Below are 14,744 nucleotides of genomic sequence, written 5' to 3' on the forward strand. Positions count from 1 at the left end.
TGCAGACTACATAAAACTCAGCACTTATTAAACACACTCTCCAACAAATCTGCATGAAAATTAAATTTTGCTTTCATCAAGGACTGAATAAACATATGGAAGGATGTATAATCTTATTTATCAAAAAGCATTTGTATAATTAAACACGAATATCATAAAAGGTTGCCTTAGGTCATCATTTGCATGAGTAAGTAATTTGTAGAATGTCAGGTACAATAGACAGAATAGATGGATGCGTGAGCGTATAGGGTTAAATTAGACTCAATATTAGCCAACCACATAGTGATCAATCAGAATGATAGATCTAAATGGCAATACAAGAGGACTGTCTGAGCGATTTTTAGTATAAGTATTCCTTAGTAAGCTTTCATGTCAAGCAGTTCTAACTACAGTAAAACACATTCTTATGTGATCTACTTTGGGCACTGGTCCTGGGGAAGGGAATAGTCTGGCTATCTCTTGAAAAAAAAGAGGAGGTTTAGAAATAAGAGGTCTTCAAAACTGACCCTGGATCCTTCCAGCTTGCAATAGTAATTTCCAAGAACACAAGACACTTCACAAGGATCCTGGAGAAGGAAAATGAATAAAAACAACTAAAATGGCTTTGAAGGCTATGGTTCTGCCACTTACAAACCCAAAGATCCTGCCTGATTCCATCAGTAATGTACAGAAACATCCCAAGTACAGATGATGCCCTGCAATAAAAAGCTCAGCCAAAGCACTTTCATTTCAGTGGAATCAGTAATACATCTCGGTTGTGAACGATTCAAAAAGTCAAACTCTGTTCACTTGATTGCAGTAGGTCAAACCCTGTATCTCAGTTCAGTTCAGTTCCAGCTGCTACAAAGGTTTACCCACAGTCCTTCATTTCAAGGGTCATATTTCTTTGTGGAAAGAATAAAACACGTATGGAAAGAGCAGCTCTGAGTGTAGCACTGGCATCAACTCCATGCTTACCTGGGCTCAAATGCTCCAGTTATATCCAGGCTGTGGCCTTAATGAGCATGGAGCGTAACAATGCCGGACCTGACCTGCTGAGAAAGCTACCCAGAGCTAAAGGGAAGGTGATAAGTTAGGAAGAGAGCCTTCCTGTGTAGCACAGGAATTCAGCTTCAGAATGGGATTGCCAAGAAATTTTGAAGGAGAGAGGAATGAAACTCATTTGGGAAGAAAACACTTTACTGGGGGTTGGATGGTGACACCTCCTTTCATCAATCCTTCACCTATCGTAGGTACCTACACCTCGTCTTTCAGGAAGTCCTAATTCACAGAATCACAGAATAAGATGAGCTGAAGGGACCCACAAGGGGTACAACTCCTGGTCCTGCCCAGGACCATTCCCAAGAGCCACACCATGTACCCAAGCGTGTTGCCCAAATGCTTCTTGAATTCTCTCAGGCTTGGTTCTGTGACCCCAAGGAGCCTGTTCCCATTACTAGGGAAGGGCCAGGAGCCAGAAAAGGCCACAGAACAAAGTGAGGATTTCTTCCCCATCCCAAGCAGTGTGAGGTTCTCTTGTGCCACAGAACTGGGAGATTTATAGCAGAGATAAGTCCCTCTGACCCTGGGACACTCTGTTACCCATTATCTCATTTGGTCTTATATTTTGCACAGGACCGATGTGCATTTAGGAGGAAGTAAAAGAGCAAAACAAAAGGTTTGGAATTCCAGAGTGTCTCTACTGTCAGAGCAGCCCAGTCACCCCTGGGAAAAACAGAGCAAAAGAAGGATAATGACAGTGGGGAGGCCATCACTTGTCCCAGTGCCAACTTCCGCTTCCACAGCTGCATTCAGAACCTCATTACTGGATGTCAATGGCATTGAATTGCTTAAATAGAGATGAAGATACATCCTGCCCTGAAAATTGCACACAGAATAATGGGAACATGATATGCATGTGAGTCTCTGGTTTCTTTGAGCCTGGGAATGGGCTGAAACCAGAAAAGCAACAGCAATGATATTGGAAAAGAACTGCTGCCTTCCCTCCTCACATTGCAGTGGCCTGTACCAGACACCACAGTTACGGGTTGTGAGCCCAACAAGGAAGGGATGTCCAGCTTGGGTGAGCAGGGGGGTGACAGTGACATGCAGATACTTCTTACCTGGCTCCTGATCTCACTTTCATCTCCTTCCTTAGGTGAGAACATTGTGACAAAGCCTCTTGTACTTGAGTACCCTTCCAATCATGCTTCCTGAGCTGATGGTGCTGTCCTCACACACTGCACTTTATTGCCACCCCATTTGCCAGGTCTGGGCTCATTAGTGTGGCCTGGGGCTCTAATAATAATCCTGTAAGAACAGTCCCAATCCAGTGCAGCCTGGAAGAGACTGAGGGGATACCTCACCATGGCCTGCAGCTTCCTCGTGGGGGGCAGTGAAGGGCAGGCACCAATCTCTGCTCTCTGGTGATCACTGATGTGACCCAAGGGAACAAAGCAGCGTCAGGGGAGCTTTAGGTCAGATATCAGGAAAAGGTTCTTCACCCAGAGGGTGGCTGGGCACTGGAACAAGCTCCCCAGGAAAGTGGTCACAACACCAAGCCCGCGAGAGCACAAGGCGGATTTGGACAACACTCAGGCTCATGGTGTGACTCTTGGGATGTCTTGTGCAGGGCCAGGAGTTGGACTCAATGATCCTAGTGAGTCCTTCCAGCTCAGGAGATTCTGTGATTCTGTGACTATGCTCATCCCCTTCCATACTACAGCTAAGTGGTTAAAGGATTCCTTCAAGAGTCAGGTAATTGTAGTTCAATCACATGCTCCAAAAGAGCCAGTTGGGCCTGCTGCCCTCTGGAGTGGGACTGCCCAACTGGGTGACCCATCTCTATTCTTGGGATGCTCCCAGGGATCCCTTTGAAGCAGTTTCACTTTTGCATGAACACAATGAAAACAAGGTTGACTGGGTGGAGCAGGAGCAAGCAGAAGGAGACATGATTTCCCAGCCCAGCACTTCCCTATAGCAGTCAAGGGGGAGTTGATGTCCATACCATGCTGCCACATACCTGACTTGTGGAAAAAAAAGCCGAGGTCATGGCCATGTTTGTGTGGGCCTGAGAGACAGATGTGTTCTGAGTGTGCCTTCTAGACAGACACCAGCTACTCAGCCCTGCCAAGACATGTGTCCAGCAGAAACCCCCTCGGTGTCTGTGAGTCTGTAATGCCAGCTTCTGAGACAGCTGTGACAGATAAACAGGATTTCTGAGGATCTGAATTCCAGATTTACACTGACCTAAGCTGGAGTCCCTTAACTCCCTTTGCTTCTGCTCAACCATCTGTAAAAGGATGGATGGTTATAAAAATATTTCCCTGTGAGAATTGTTGTCCAAGTAAATCCTTGGTCAGTGTTCGGAAACCTGGGGCAGTAAATCCGCAGAACTGACTGCAGATGGAAATGCTGGTGTTTAGCCACTTCTTTGAAGGAAAAAATGGGACAGCATGGCAATAGAAACCACAATGAGCAGGGTCTTTAAAATCAGAAGTCATGGCTTCTCAAAAAGTCACCACTAAACAGTCATGGATGGAAACTGTTGCCTAGCTAGCCTGGTTAAACTGAAATTTCATTATTTAGGCTTTTGTAAAATGCTTTTTGGGGTCACAAAGAATCTGTGTAAATTGTGGTATAATCAGCACCAAAAATATTTAATCATAATTCATATAGAAATATAAAGAGCCTAATAGGCAGCAGTATTACCTTCTTAAAATTGTGAAAGACCATGTGGGAACATGGAGCAAACAAGAAGCAATCACATCTTAGGGATGTATTAAATTATAAAACACAAAGAGCAGAAAGCCAAGAAAAGCTTCTTATATCTTGACTTTCTGAATATTCTGCCTCAAAAAACATTAAGTCTGACATCATGGTGCATGGTTCAGCACCCTGCCAAAAGACGTGTTGTTGTTAATGGCTGCACTGTCCCAAAAAAACCAGCAGAGGGCTCTGAAATCAACTACCAAGGGTTACTAATTAATGTTTTATCAATCTGCTGGCCCCTGGCTCAGACTGCACTTTGAAGTGGAGCCAGAGAGAGAAGAGAGAGAAGAGAGAGAAGAGAGAGAAGAAAACTCTCTAGAGAGTGTATATTCAGGGGACTGAAGAATTCCAGTTACATGTAACTAAACTTGTTTTTTTCCATCATAAATTGAGCCTTCACAGATCTTTGTTCCTGGAAGACACCTGCGATCAGTCATTTGATCACAGGACAACCTCAAGGTTCATCAGCATAGCAAGAAGGAGCAAAACATAAGAAGCAGGACAGGAAGTTCTGAGAAGAGTCACTTTACCATGGTGAGCCTGTTCAGGCTTAGTAGAGCTAACAACTTCTGCCATAAGGGCAGAAACAAGGCCACCAAAATCACCTTAGGCATACATACAGAATAATCATGTTACTATAGATGCTGACAGTGGAAGAAGCCCATGAGATGACTTCCATCCCTGAACCACACAGATTCATCTGCAGCAACACTCTTAAAACTCCAACCTATAGTGAATAAGATTTATTTTGACCTCAAACTCCTGCAAAGGGGACCCTCAGGCAGTGAAAAGCCTATAGAGAATGTGAAACTCTCCTTATTGGGGAGATCTCACCAGGCAGAAGTGTGCTGTAGGCAGCTTGCCTCCATGAAGGCAGCAGGCCTGAGCTGCTCCTGACTTTCCAGGTCAGGAAGAGTTGGGACACCCTGCATAGCGCAGAGGTCAGATGCTTCTCACCCTTCCTGTTTGCAAGAGTGAAATTCAAAGAGCTGATTACCAACCAGCAGTGGCTTCCGGCTCCTTCTATGTCCAACAGGCACTGTGCCTTGTGCCACTTCACACCACACTTAGTCTGAGGTCTGTCACAGGTGTCTCTGTGGGGGACAAGATCTCAGCTCTGAATGTGTCAGCAGCTTGCACCAAGTTCCTTCAGGCACTCAGAAAACAGCCTTTTGCCTTAGAAAAGTCTCATTATTAAGTCACTACCTCTCCTTGGCTTTGAGCACTGCTCAGAGCTGTAGGGAGTTACTGAGGGCTGTGGGTTCTGAGGAACCACAAGGTCAGACCAAGCCAGCCCTTTTACACGTGCATGTAATTCTACTGTGTGTAAGAGTCAGGTACAATTTTTATGGTAAGCAAAGGCTCCACACACCTGTGACTGCTGGTCTTTCCACAAAGGATTCAATGCTGGCACTGCTTGGCACGTGCCATTAGAGACAATAGTAGCAGGGTAGTTTTGTACCACTCCTCTCTTTCTAATGCTGTTTCATGGAGACCTCAAAGACTTTTGAGTCTTTACTTTGGATTTCTTGACTTAGATTTGTTCACTTTCTAAGCCTACACTTACGTAAACACAGAGGTTTCACAGTGCAATTATTTTCCAAGGTGTTTTAGAGTATTTAAGAGATTTATTTTAGATCTGACATCAGCCAAGTCAGAAGCACAACCCTCAACTTTTCGTTATGTTGGAACAGCAATGTTCAAGACAATTGAAGTGATCGCAGTCTTGGCTGGTTGAAATTAAAAAAAAGCAAAGGACCTCCCTCTCATCATCAACTGCAGCATCTTTCACAAGGCTTTGTGAACTGACTGTCATACTGGCTGGCTAATTTGGGGTTACTTACGTGATGTCAGTAGAGCTCAGAGAACAAAGCTTATCTACCAAAATCTAGCATTCAGCATTAGGATAATGTATTCACATCTGGGCGCTTCAGTGTCAGGCAGGTATTAACGAAGCAGAAAGTTAAAAAAATTAGTGCAGTTTATGGTGGACAGAGCAAAGGCAAGGGGAAGAAAGCATCACATCCGTTCATGAGCAGGGGTACAAAAAGGTAGTAATCAAATGTGTGCTTCCTGATTGCCCCTTCTCAGATTGCCCCATACTTTTCCCCTCTTCAACATTGTTAGTCTCCTTATGGAGGTCATAAACATATAATGGGATAGATTTCAGGTCCAGACTTCTAGTACTGTGTTAATTAGAGCCTCTTAACATTGCTATTCATCTCCACTGTTCAAATGCTAATAGTAAAACTACTAAACCCATTCTGGAAAAGGGAACGACAATAGGCAAAAACTTTGTGACTTAAAAGAAAATTACCGAATTTTAAAGGAAGCTCATTCCATATAACATAGTATAATGCCAGTAATTAATGAGAGATGTAAAAAGATTTAACTCTAAAAGATAGAAAATTAAATAATTTGTTTCCTATGGGTATATAATGAGATAGTTACCAAGTTCCCATGAGAGAGATAAGCAGATATTAAAAGGTCTTTCCAATACCTGTAATGGCTAAGGGCAACAGCTAATTCAATAGATTCGATCAAAATCACCACTTCTTTCTTTGCTTCTGATTTATTACTTTGGCTGTAGTTAGTCATCACTCATTTTAGTTTGCTTTTCAGCAGTCATAAATTATGCCTCATAAATAAAAAGATATAATCAAGGAAATCATATCAAGCCATCTATAGCCCTGGAGTATATTTTCCCTTGGTACTCACACTAATGTCTTTTTAAAGGATAGCTTGCCATGGTTTTGAATATGTCAGGATCACAATTACTGAGAAGGGTCTTGCAAGAGTGGTGCTGCAAGAGTCTCACTCGTAAATCTGGACACCAACAAATCCAGTTTAAGATCTATATTTCATTTAATTAAAAAAAAAAAAATCAAGGTTTTGTTGCATTAACACATTTGAATGTAAGATTGTGTTGACAAGAGAAACACACTGCTTGAAGTGGGGCTTAATAAGCAAAATTGTATGGTTTCAAATGGCCCTTTTCCCTATCATGTACCTTCTCTAGGGGAAAGGAAGTATCTCATTCTGCAAAGGGATATCTAGGGCAGGTATCACCACTTCATCAGTGAAACAATACAATTATCTCTGCTTTACTTTTCAGAAGCTGAGGTCAAGCTGGTAGTCTGATATGGATGTAGTTTGAGAAAGTCTCTTTAATTTGGAGCAGAAACCTCATAAGAAAAAACAGTCCTACAAACAAAATAAGCAGGTAATGGAAGAAAGAACTACTTTTTTTTTTTTTTTTTAATGTCACTGCTTGCAGTGCATCTTTCTGTCAGAGAGATGGGAAGAAATGAAGAATTAAAGAATGAAGAGGAGCCAGATATGAGTGATATTACAAATGGGTGACTATTCTTCGCTGGCCAACCAGAAAACAAGTTTTTCCTGACTTTAAACTGCAGAAGTCATTGACCTATTTGTCAGTAACTAATCAGCACAAACTGGAGCTCAGCCAACAGTGTGACAGACAGGCTGGTAAACCAAGTGTCTTTCCTGGCATTAGAAAGTGACCAATGGGGCTAACATAGTCTACACCCCATGTAGTTGGTCCTTCCTTAGTCTTCATGACTTTGCACTTTTTTTTTTTCTCTTTATCTCTCCAGAAGTTAGAATATTATTTGTTTTCTCTTTGAGAGGACTCAATACATATTTACCCTGGTATGTCTCAGGGTACTTCCTAGACCCTTCACTTGGCTGCAGTAACAGGAGGGTGAGAAGGACTCTCCACACACAGGAGGGATGCTGTGCCTCTAACAGTGGTCAGAGGCAGACAGCTCCAGCACTGCAGATCCTGACTTGGTGCATTGAACAGTTCTCTTGGAGAATAAACCTCTGCAGGGAGCCGTAAACCTTTCTCAAGAAGGACAATTGCAATTTTCTGTCTTTTACATGTTCTCTGCCTGCCAAATAGAAATAAGGATGTGTCCTAAACCAGGAAGACATTACGCCATTAATCTAAAGAAGCAGTTTTAAGAACACAATTAAGTGTAATTGTGGAGGAGTGATACTTCATTTGCATGGAAATCACACCATACTGTGACAGCTCTGCTCTGCACTAAATGCCAGAAGTTCCTGCTCAGAAGGGCCTTGTCTTCGCTGAGAAAAATAGGTTTGACTCTATAGACTGCTTGCTGTGTGGTAACTTTGCACACCACTTTCAATGATTCCCAAGGGCCTACACACTCTGTTTCAGAAATATTCCAGGAATCAAAGGGTTCTGCTTGCAAACTCATTGGGGGATTTACAGGAGATCATGCAATAGGACATGGTTTATAGAGTTGGGGATATCAGGCAGAATTCCAACAAATAACTAAAAGATGCTCTAGAAAATGCGAGTATCTAAATGCACAAGACCAACTGAGGGAGTTTCAAAGATCGAAGTGGTTCTGAGTATGGAAGTAGGCACCGTATGCCACTTAAAAACCCACTGCAAACTAGCAGGTGCTAATATGCTCGTGCAGAACTGGCCCTTTAAAATATAAATGTGCTTCCTTGAAGAACAGTGACCTGAGCATTTTGGGGGCATAGTTCCTTTTATCAGCATGAACTTCTAAACTCACGTCATCATTTCTTGAAGTGCAACTTTTGTGCCTGGTTTTACAAAACCTAATATCCAGCTGAAGTTTCCAGGAAAACAAACAAAAAAACAACAAAACAAACAAACAAAACCCAACGAAAAAACTCCCAAAAAACCCAGTTTCAAAATTTCAGGTCCAAAGAAGCTATTAGAGCATTGAATTAAATCTCAATATCTCCAAAACTTCTGGAGAGAGTCCCATCACAGCATTTGATTTTATCTGCATTCTGCTGGAGGAAATTCAGTTGCATTTAAAGTTTTATGTCCAGCAAACAAGCCTCAAATACAGAGACAGGAGAATCAATATCCAGTTTAAGTGAAATATAAATCTGGGTTTCATCAGCATAATAGCAAGAGCCAAGCCCTATACTTATGGATAACTTGTCTCACAGGCAAGATATAAATTGTCAACAATGGAGAAGCTCAGAATACATCCCAGAGGACTGCTGCAAGTGACTTAAGCAGAAGACAAACACATGCATTAAAAACCCTCTCATGGTGAAATAAATGGCCACCAGTGAAAAAAAACAAAAAATATTTAGAATTCCAATCAAAAGCTCAGCCTCGTTATGGAGCAGAACCAAGATAAAAAGCTAAGTTTTGAATACAGCACAATAAAGCACAGGAATCTGATCAAGAGGTTTCTTTTTTTAATCTGTCACTGCTAAGTCATTAAAAATGTTGGCTGAAGAAAGTCTCTGTGGTATCAACTTCTCAAAAAACAGCTTCTGATTGAGATAATTAAGTTAGTCCAGCTGAGAACATCCCACAGCCAATATCTACAACGTCCGGCTTGGAGAGTTTTTCTTCATCTAAGAAAGATTCCTAACAAGTATGGTTTGGGTCTGCTACCAATGCTTGCTGTCTACTCAGCCCCATCTGCACTTGAATTCACATTTCCCACAGATCCTGCCTAAAGCAGCAAGGAAATCTGGTCTAACAATAGTTCTGCTGACACAGGCTGTACAATTTCTCCAATTTGGAGAACTTGATCCAAAATTCATCTGGACACAGCTCCGAGAGCCTGGTCTATCTGGACCTGCCTCAAGCAAGGAGTTAGGCTAGATGGCTTCTGGATGTCCCTTCCAAACTGAACGACTTGATGACTCTATGACACATGTGCATGCAGCAGCTGGATAGACCAATGTGATAAAGCAAGTTTTTAGTTTAATTCTTCATAGTTTCTATCTACTTAAAAAGAAAAAGCAATAGCAGTGGAGCAGAGCTACCAAAGAACCTGATCTATACAGTCTGCTCTCATCAAACTTGCAGATGACACTAAACTGGAAGAACCAGTTGATATGCTGAAGGACAAGTCTGCTGGTCAGAAGGCCCTAAAGAATGGGAATTTCAGAAAGACAGATGTAAAGTCCTGCTCCTGGGGAGGATAACTTCTTGCAGCATCACAGGGTCAGCATTATTGATCAACTAGGGAGAACCTCTGTTTCAAAGGACCTAAAGGTAGAAAGCTGACCACAAACCAGCAGAGTAAGCCAACATCCTGAGCTGTTTAACAAGAGCACAGCCAGACAATTAAAGGAAGTGATTACCTGCCTTAATTTAATGTCTATTTTGTTTTGGCCCCAAAATACCAGAAAGATACTGATAAATTATAGTGAGTTTAGTGGAAGGCCACCAAGACAATCAGGGGTTGGAAAAGTGCCTGTGAGAAGAAACTGTGGGACTTGGGCTTGTCCAGCTTGGGGAAGAGATGGCATTGGAGGGACTTGATTGCAGTCCCACAGCAGGCTAATGAGAGGGTGGAGCCTATTTCTTTACTGTGGTATATGTTGGGAGGAGACAAGAGAAAATAGGTGTAAATTCAAGCAGAAAAGTTCAGATTGAACATAACAGAATTTTTTTTTGCAATGTGGACAGTCTGTAATGTGACAGTGGAGCAGACTGTCCATAAAATTACAATCTCTTCCCCAAAGGTTTTCAAGATGCAATTGGATAAAACCCTGCAAAACCTCATCTGACCTCTTTACTGACCCTGCTTTGGGCAGAAAGTTGGGCTGGATGGCCTCCTGAGAGCCCTTCCAACCTGAATTATCTTGTGAACCTATAAAGCCAATGAGCCTGTAAAAGAAATATATCTCCACCTTGCTCAAGAGGTGGAATGCACTGTTTCAGGTATATATTAAACAAAATGAGAACACTGACCATCAACAGTAAATTCACTTTTGAACCACCAAGAAAATGTGCTTGCCATTTCAATGACTAATTTAAAGAGAAAACAGTCCCTCTGGATGTAAACTGCTCTAAGATCTAAAATTAATCTAAGATCTAAATTAAAAATTAATTCATAATAGATTGGGGGAGGATGGAAGAGGAAAGGAAAAAATAATGAAAAAAACCTACCTTTTAAGAACTAGAATTTCCCATAACAGAGGCTTGCAGAGGCTCTGGAGGGTACACAAACATATAAGACACACAGGCTACTACTAAGCTAAACAGATGCTGAATGAATATATTGCTTGTATGGAGTTATTTTCAGCTTCTCAAGTCTTTAAAATTCATTCACAATTATCATTCAGGTTTCACAATGCTATTAACATTAGAATTGAGATACGTATGTTCATTGTAAGTGTAAAGTAAGGTTCTCAAAGTGTACTGAAATCGTAATCAGAGCTGCTAAATAGCTTCAATTCCCACCTGATATTCGTACTCTGTGTAAGGCAGCAACTTGTCGTCTTTGAAGGAGGTTGAAGAACCATTGTAAACGAGTGAGAGGTCTAAATTTATGTGGGCTTGAGTTGTTCGCCTCCTGTAAAGTTCATAGTATAAAATCTTCCCGTTTGGCTGCTTTGGGCCGGTCCACTGGATGGAAGCAGTTGACTGGAAGCCGCCGGCTGTTTGTATCTCAATGAGAGGGGCTGGCTGCGCTGCCGGCGGCGCCTCCAGCGTCTGTGCCCATGCCCACTCACTGGAGGCACAGCCCAGCTCCGTGCAGGCTTGGAGCTGGACTTCGTACCTTTGGGAACACAAAGCAGGAGCAAGGTGATTAAAACAATGCAGATACAAATATAATCCGTGCGTGAGATCTGGTGGATTTTTTAATTTCTCCCCAGTCTTTTGGAATTTTTAATAGGCATGCAATTTGTATGAAGACACACATTATGTGCTGCGCCTTGTGTAGCAAAGAGGAAGAACACTGTCTTCTGGGTTTTTATTTGGGTGTGGTTCGGTTTTTTTCAGAGCAGTTAACATCTGCAGGAATGAAGTGATCAAAATAATTTTGGTTTTGATGATATAAATCAAAATGATGATTCATTGTAAGAGATGATTTGGATGTCATTTGAGAGCAGTACAGCTCCTCTAATACTCTCGTTGGATTTAGATTAGTTATATGTAAATAGCAGACAAACTTATCAACCATGTAACACACACAAATTATGTCTACACAAATATATAAGGAAAGGTCAGGTAAATAATCAAGAATTAGTGGGGAAAATATTACTTCAGTATCAAGTGTGTTCTGTAGCAGAGTCTGGTACCCTCTCTTAGTTTTCACTGAATCGCAAATCATTTGTTTCCAGTTTGAGGGTAAAACATTCTAACAATTTCAGCTCAGCTTCCCTGTGAATGGGCCAGCTACCATGACTTTGGTCTCCACACCCAGAGTTTTATCAACTAAAGCCCTATTTATTCTTGACAGCAGACACCACATGAAAGATACAACAGTATAAGGCTGCAGGTTTTGGAGTCTATAGCAGAGTGCTGAATTACCCCTTCTATTAATTACACTCAAAGTCAACACTATGCACTCCATCAAGATGAGATAAAGCTGGTGTTACTGTAAATTTAAAAGAAAAAAAAAATCCCTGTTTTATTATTTGCTTTTTAGCAAACAACCTCGTGGGTCTGACTATGTGTTTAAACAAGATGGCTGAGCTGCCTGTCAGCCCAATGCACCACCCAACAACATTTACTCAACAAATGGGTTCTTCCGGACTTACCTGCTGTAGGGCTGTAGCTGTGCCACTATGTATGACCGTCTCAGAAAGGAAACATGCGATGCATCAAAGTCAAAAGTCTTCTTTTCTGTTTCACCAGGCTTGTGGACTGAGACCGTGTAGTTTCTAATGTCACCATTTACTTTGATAGGAGGATCCCAGGCCACCAAAATCTCGCTGGAAGACCATGCCTGTAACCTAGGAGGCAACATCCCAGATGGAGCAGAGGGGTTGGTTTTTATCTGAGCTGAGGGGCTGGTGACGCTGCCCTGGCTGTTGTTTGCTGTGACAGTGTAGCTGTACTCCATGCCTGGCATTAGGGTGAAATCAAGATACCGAGTTTCCAGACCAGAGTAAACAAGTACACCATCCCTCCTTAGGTCATAGCTCGTGATTTTGCCATTTGGCTTATCTGGGAGTTTCCACGTGATCTCAATTGACTCCGAGCCCATGACCAGCAGCCTGGGAGCTTCCATATTTAATGGTGGAGCCTCCATGGTCATCACAGGCTGGGATGTGCTAGAGGTGCAGCCCCCAGCAGTACAGGCGATCAATGCAAAATCATACCGTGTGTAAGGCTGTAAGTTAGAGACCAGCATTTGCAAACTTTTGCCAGGATAATACTCTTCATTGCCTAATTTCAATATGTACTTGGTGATATCCCCATTTTGTATTTGGGGAGGTGCCCAGGATGCACTGATTTGAGTGGCACTGACAGCCCGCAGAGATGGGGGGTCCACCAAGGCAGGAGCTGCTTCCAGGGTCCGTATTGCAGCAGGCTCACTGGTAGAGCAGCCCCCCATAGTACAGGCAACCACTGCATAGCTGTACACCGTGTAGGGCAGCAAGTCCTCATCCACATAGCTGAGAGTAGCAGCGTCGAAGCTGAAAGGATAAAGAACATCATTCTTCAGCAGCCTGTACGACTGGAGAATGCCATTGGGCTGTGCCGGGGGCATCCAGGATATCAGCACTTTATGGGGGTTGGCTGACACCACGGATAATCTGGGGACAGCGAGACTTTCTGGGGCAGTTTGACTGGTCTTTGCCACTGTCCAGGAGCTGTCAGTGTAGCCCGCTGCATTCCAGGTGCGTATTTTATATTCATACCTTGTCCATGGCTGTAAACTTTTATCATTATAGGTGAATGTATTGCTTTCAGTGTTATATTCTGTGAAAACAATTTTCTCATCTGTTGCTGCTCCATGCCCTGCAACAGTCTCTTCTGTGTGTCTGTGAATAACTTCATAGCGAATTATTTTTCCATTCGGATTAATTGGCTGCAACCAGCTCAGTACAACGTTGGTGGCATTCACTGCCTGGATTACAGGTGCCATCTGAGACACTGGGGGAGCTTCATCTGTCCAGACTGGCTGGGGTGGAGAGTGAGTACAGCCTGCTGCATTGCACGCCTCCAGCACGAGCGTGTACAGGGTGTATGGCTCGAGGCGTCGAAAGAGGAACTGGCGAGATAAACCACTGTACTCCAAGTGGTCATCACTGAAAACATTGTAGGTCTGGTGAATGAGGGAAGGGAAGGGAAGGGAAGGGAAGGGAAGGGAAGGGAAGGGAAGGGAAGGGAAGGGAAGGGAAGGGAAGGGAAGGGAAGGGAAGGGAAGGGAAGGGAAGGGAAGGGAAGGGAAGGGAAGGGAAGGGAAGGGAAGGGAAGGGAAGGGAAGGGAAGGGAAGGGAAGGGAAGGGAAGGGAAGGGAAGGGAAGGGAAGGGAAGGGAAGGGAAGGGAAGGGAAGGGAAGGGAAGGGAAGGGAAGGGAAGGGAAGGGAAGGGAAGGGAAGGGAAGGGAAGGGAAGGGAAGGGAAGGGAAGGGAAGGGAAGGGAAGGGAAGGGAAGGGAAGGGAAGGGAAGGGAAGGGAAGGGAAGGGAAGGGAAGGGAAGGGAAGGGAAGGGAAGGGAAGGGAAGGGAAACAATTTTTGTCAATAATCAGTAGATGAGACCTTTAATCTTTGCAATAGGGTAAGGACTATTAACCAATGATTCAGAAACGTATTCTTGCTAGTAACAATCAGCACACAAACAGATCATTGATACAAAAGGAATGTTTTGATCCAATTTTCCTGATTTTCTTTTTCATTTTGAATGCAGTAATAAATCACTTAGTGACAGTTTTCATTATATTTGATTGTTATCAGGTTTCACTGCAAGGCTCTCTCAGGCCAGCAAAAAGCTTCTCACAGACTAGCGCTAAAGAGTATCACTTAAGGAAAAAAAACCTTCAAATAAACCCACCTAGTTTCAAATCTTGCAGGTAAAGGTTTACACTCAGTTGAAACCATTGAGCTAAAAGTCCCAAATTTCAGAACAGCATTCTATTAAACCCAGGTTTTCTACAAACACATTTTGGTCAAGTCCAATTCTACAATGACTAAGATTATGTGCTTTCATGTACAGCTTTCTGTGCATTAAATGAACAATTTGGTTCTGTTTAAA

General features: G+C 42.8%; 1 protein-coding gene across 1 annotated transcript in view; it reads right to left on the reverse strand.

Moving 5' to 3' along the window:
• USH2A (usherin) overlaps window positions 1-14,744 on the reverse strand; it is a 369,679-nt gene that overhangs the window by 13,357 nt on the left and 341,578 nt on the right. The window contains exons 62-63 of the mRNA XM_058835000.1: window positions 12,301-13,814; window positions 10,997-11,315 (exon numbers count right to left, since the gene is read on the reverse strand). Coding sequence (XP_058690983.1) covers window positions 10,997-11,315; window positions 12,301-13,814 — 1,833 coding nt within the window. The remainder of the gene's footprint in view (window positions 1-10,996; window positions 11,316-12,300; window positions 13,815-14,744) is intronic.

Source organism: Poecile atricapillus, chromosome 3, assembly GCF_030490865.1.
Source record: "Poecile atricapillus isolate bPoeAtr1 chromosome 3, bPoeAtr1.hap1, whole genome shotgun sequence".
Lineage (NCBI taxonomy): Eukaryota > Metazoa > Chordata > Aves > Passeriformes > Paridae > Poecile > Poecile atricapillus.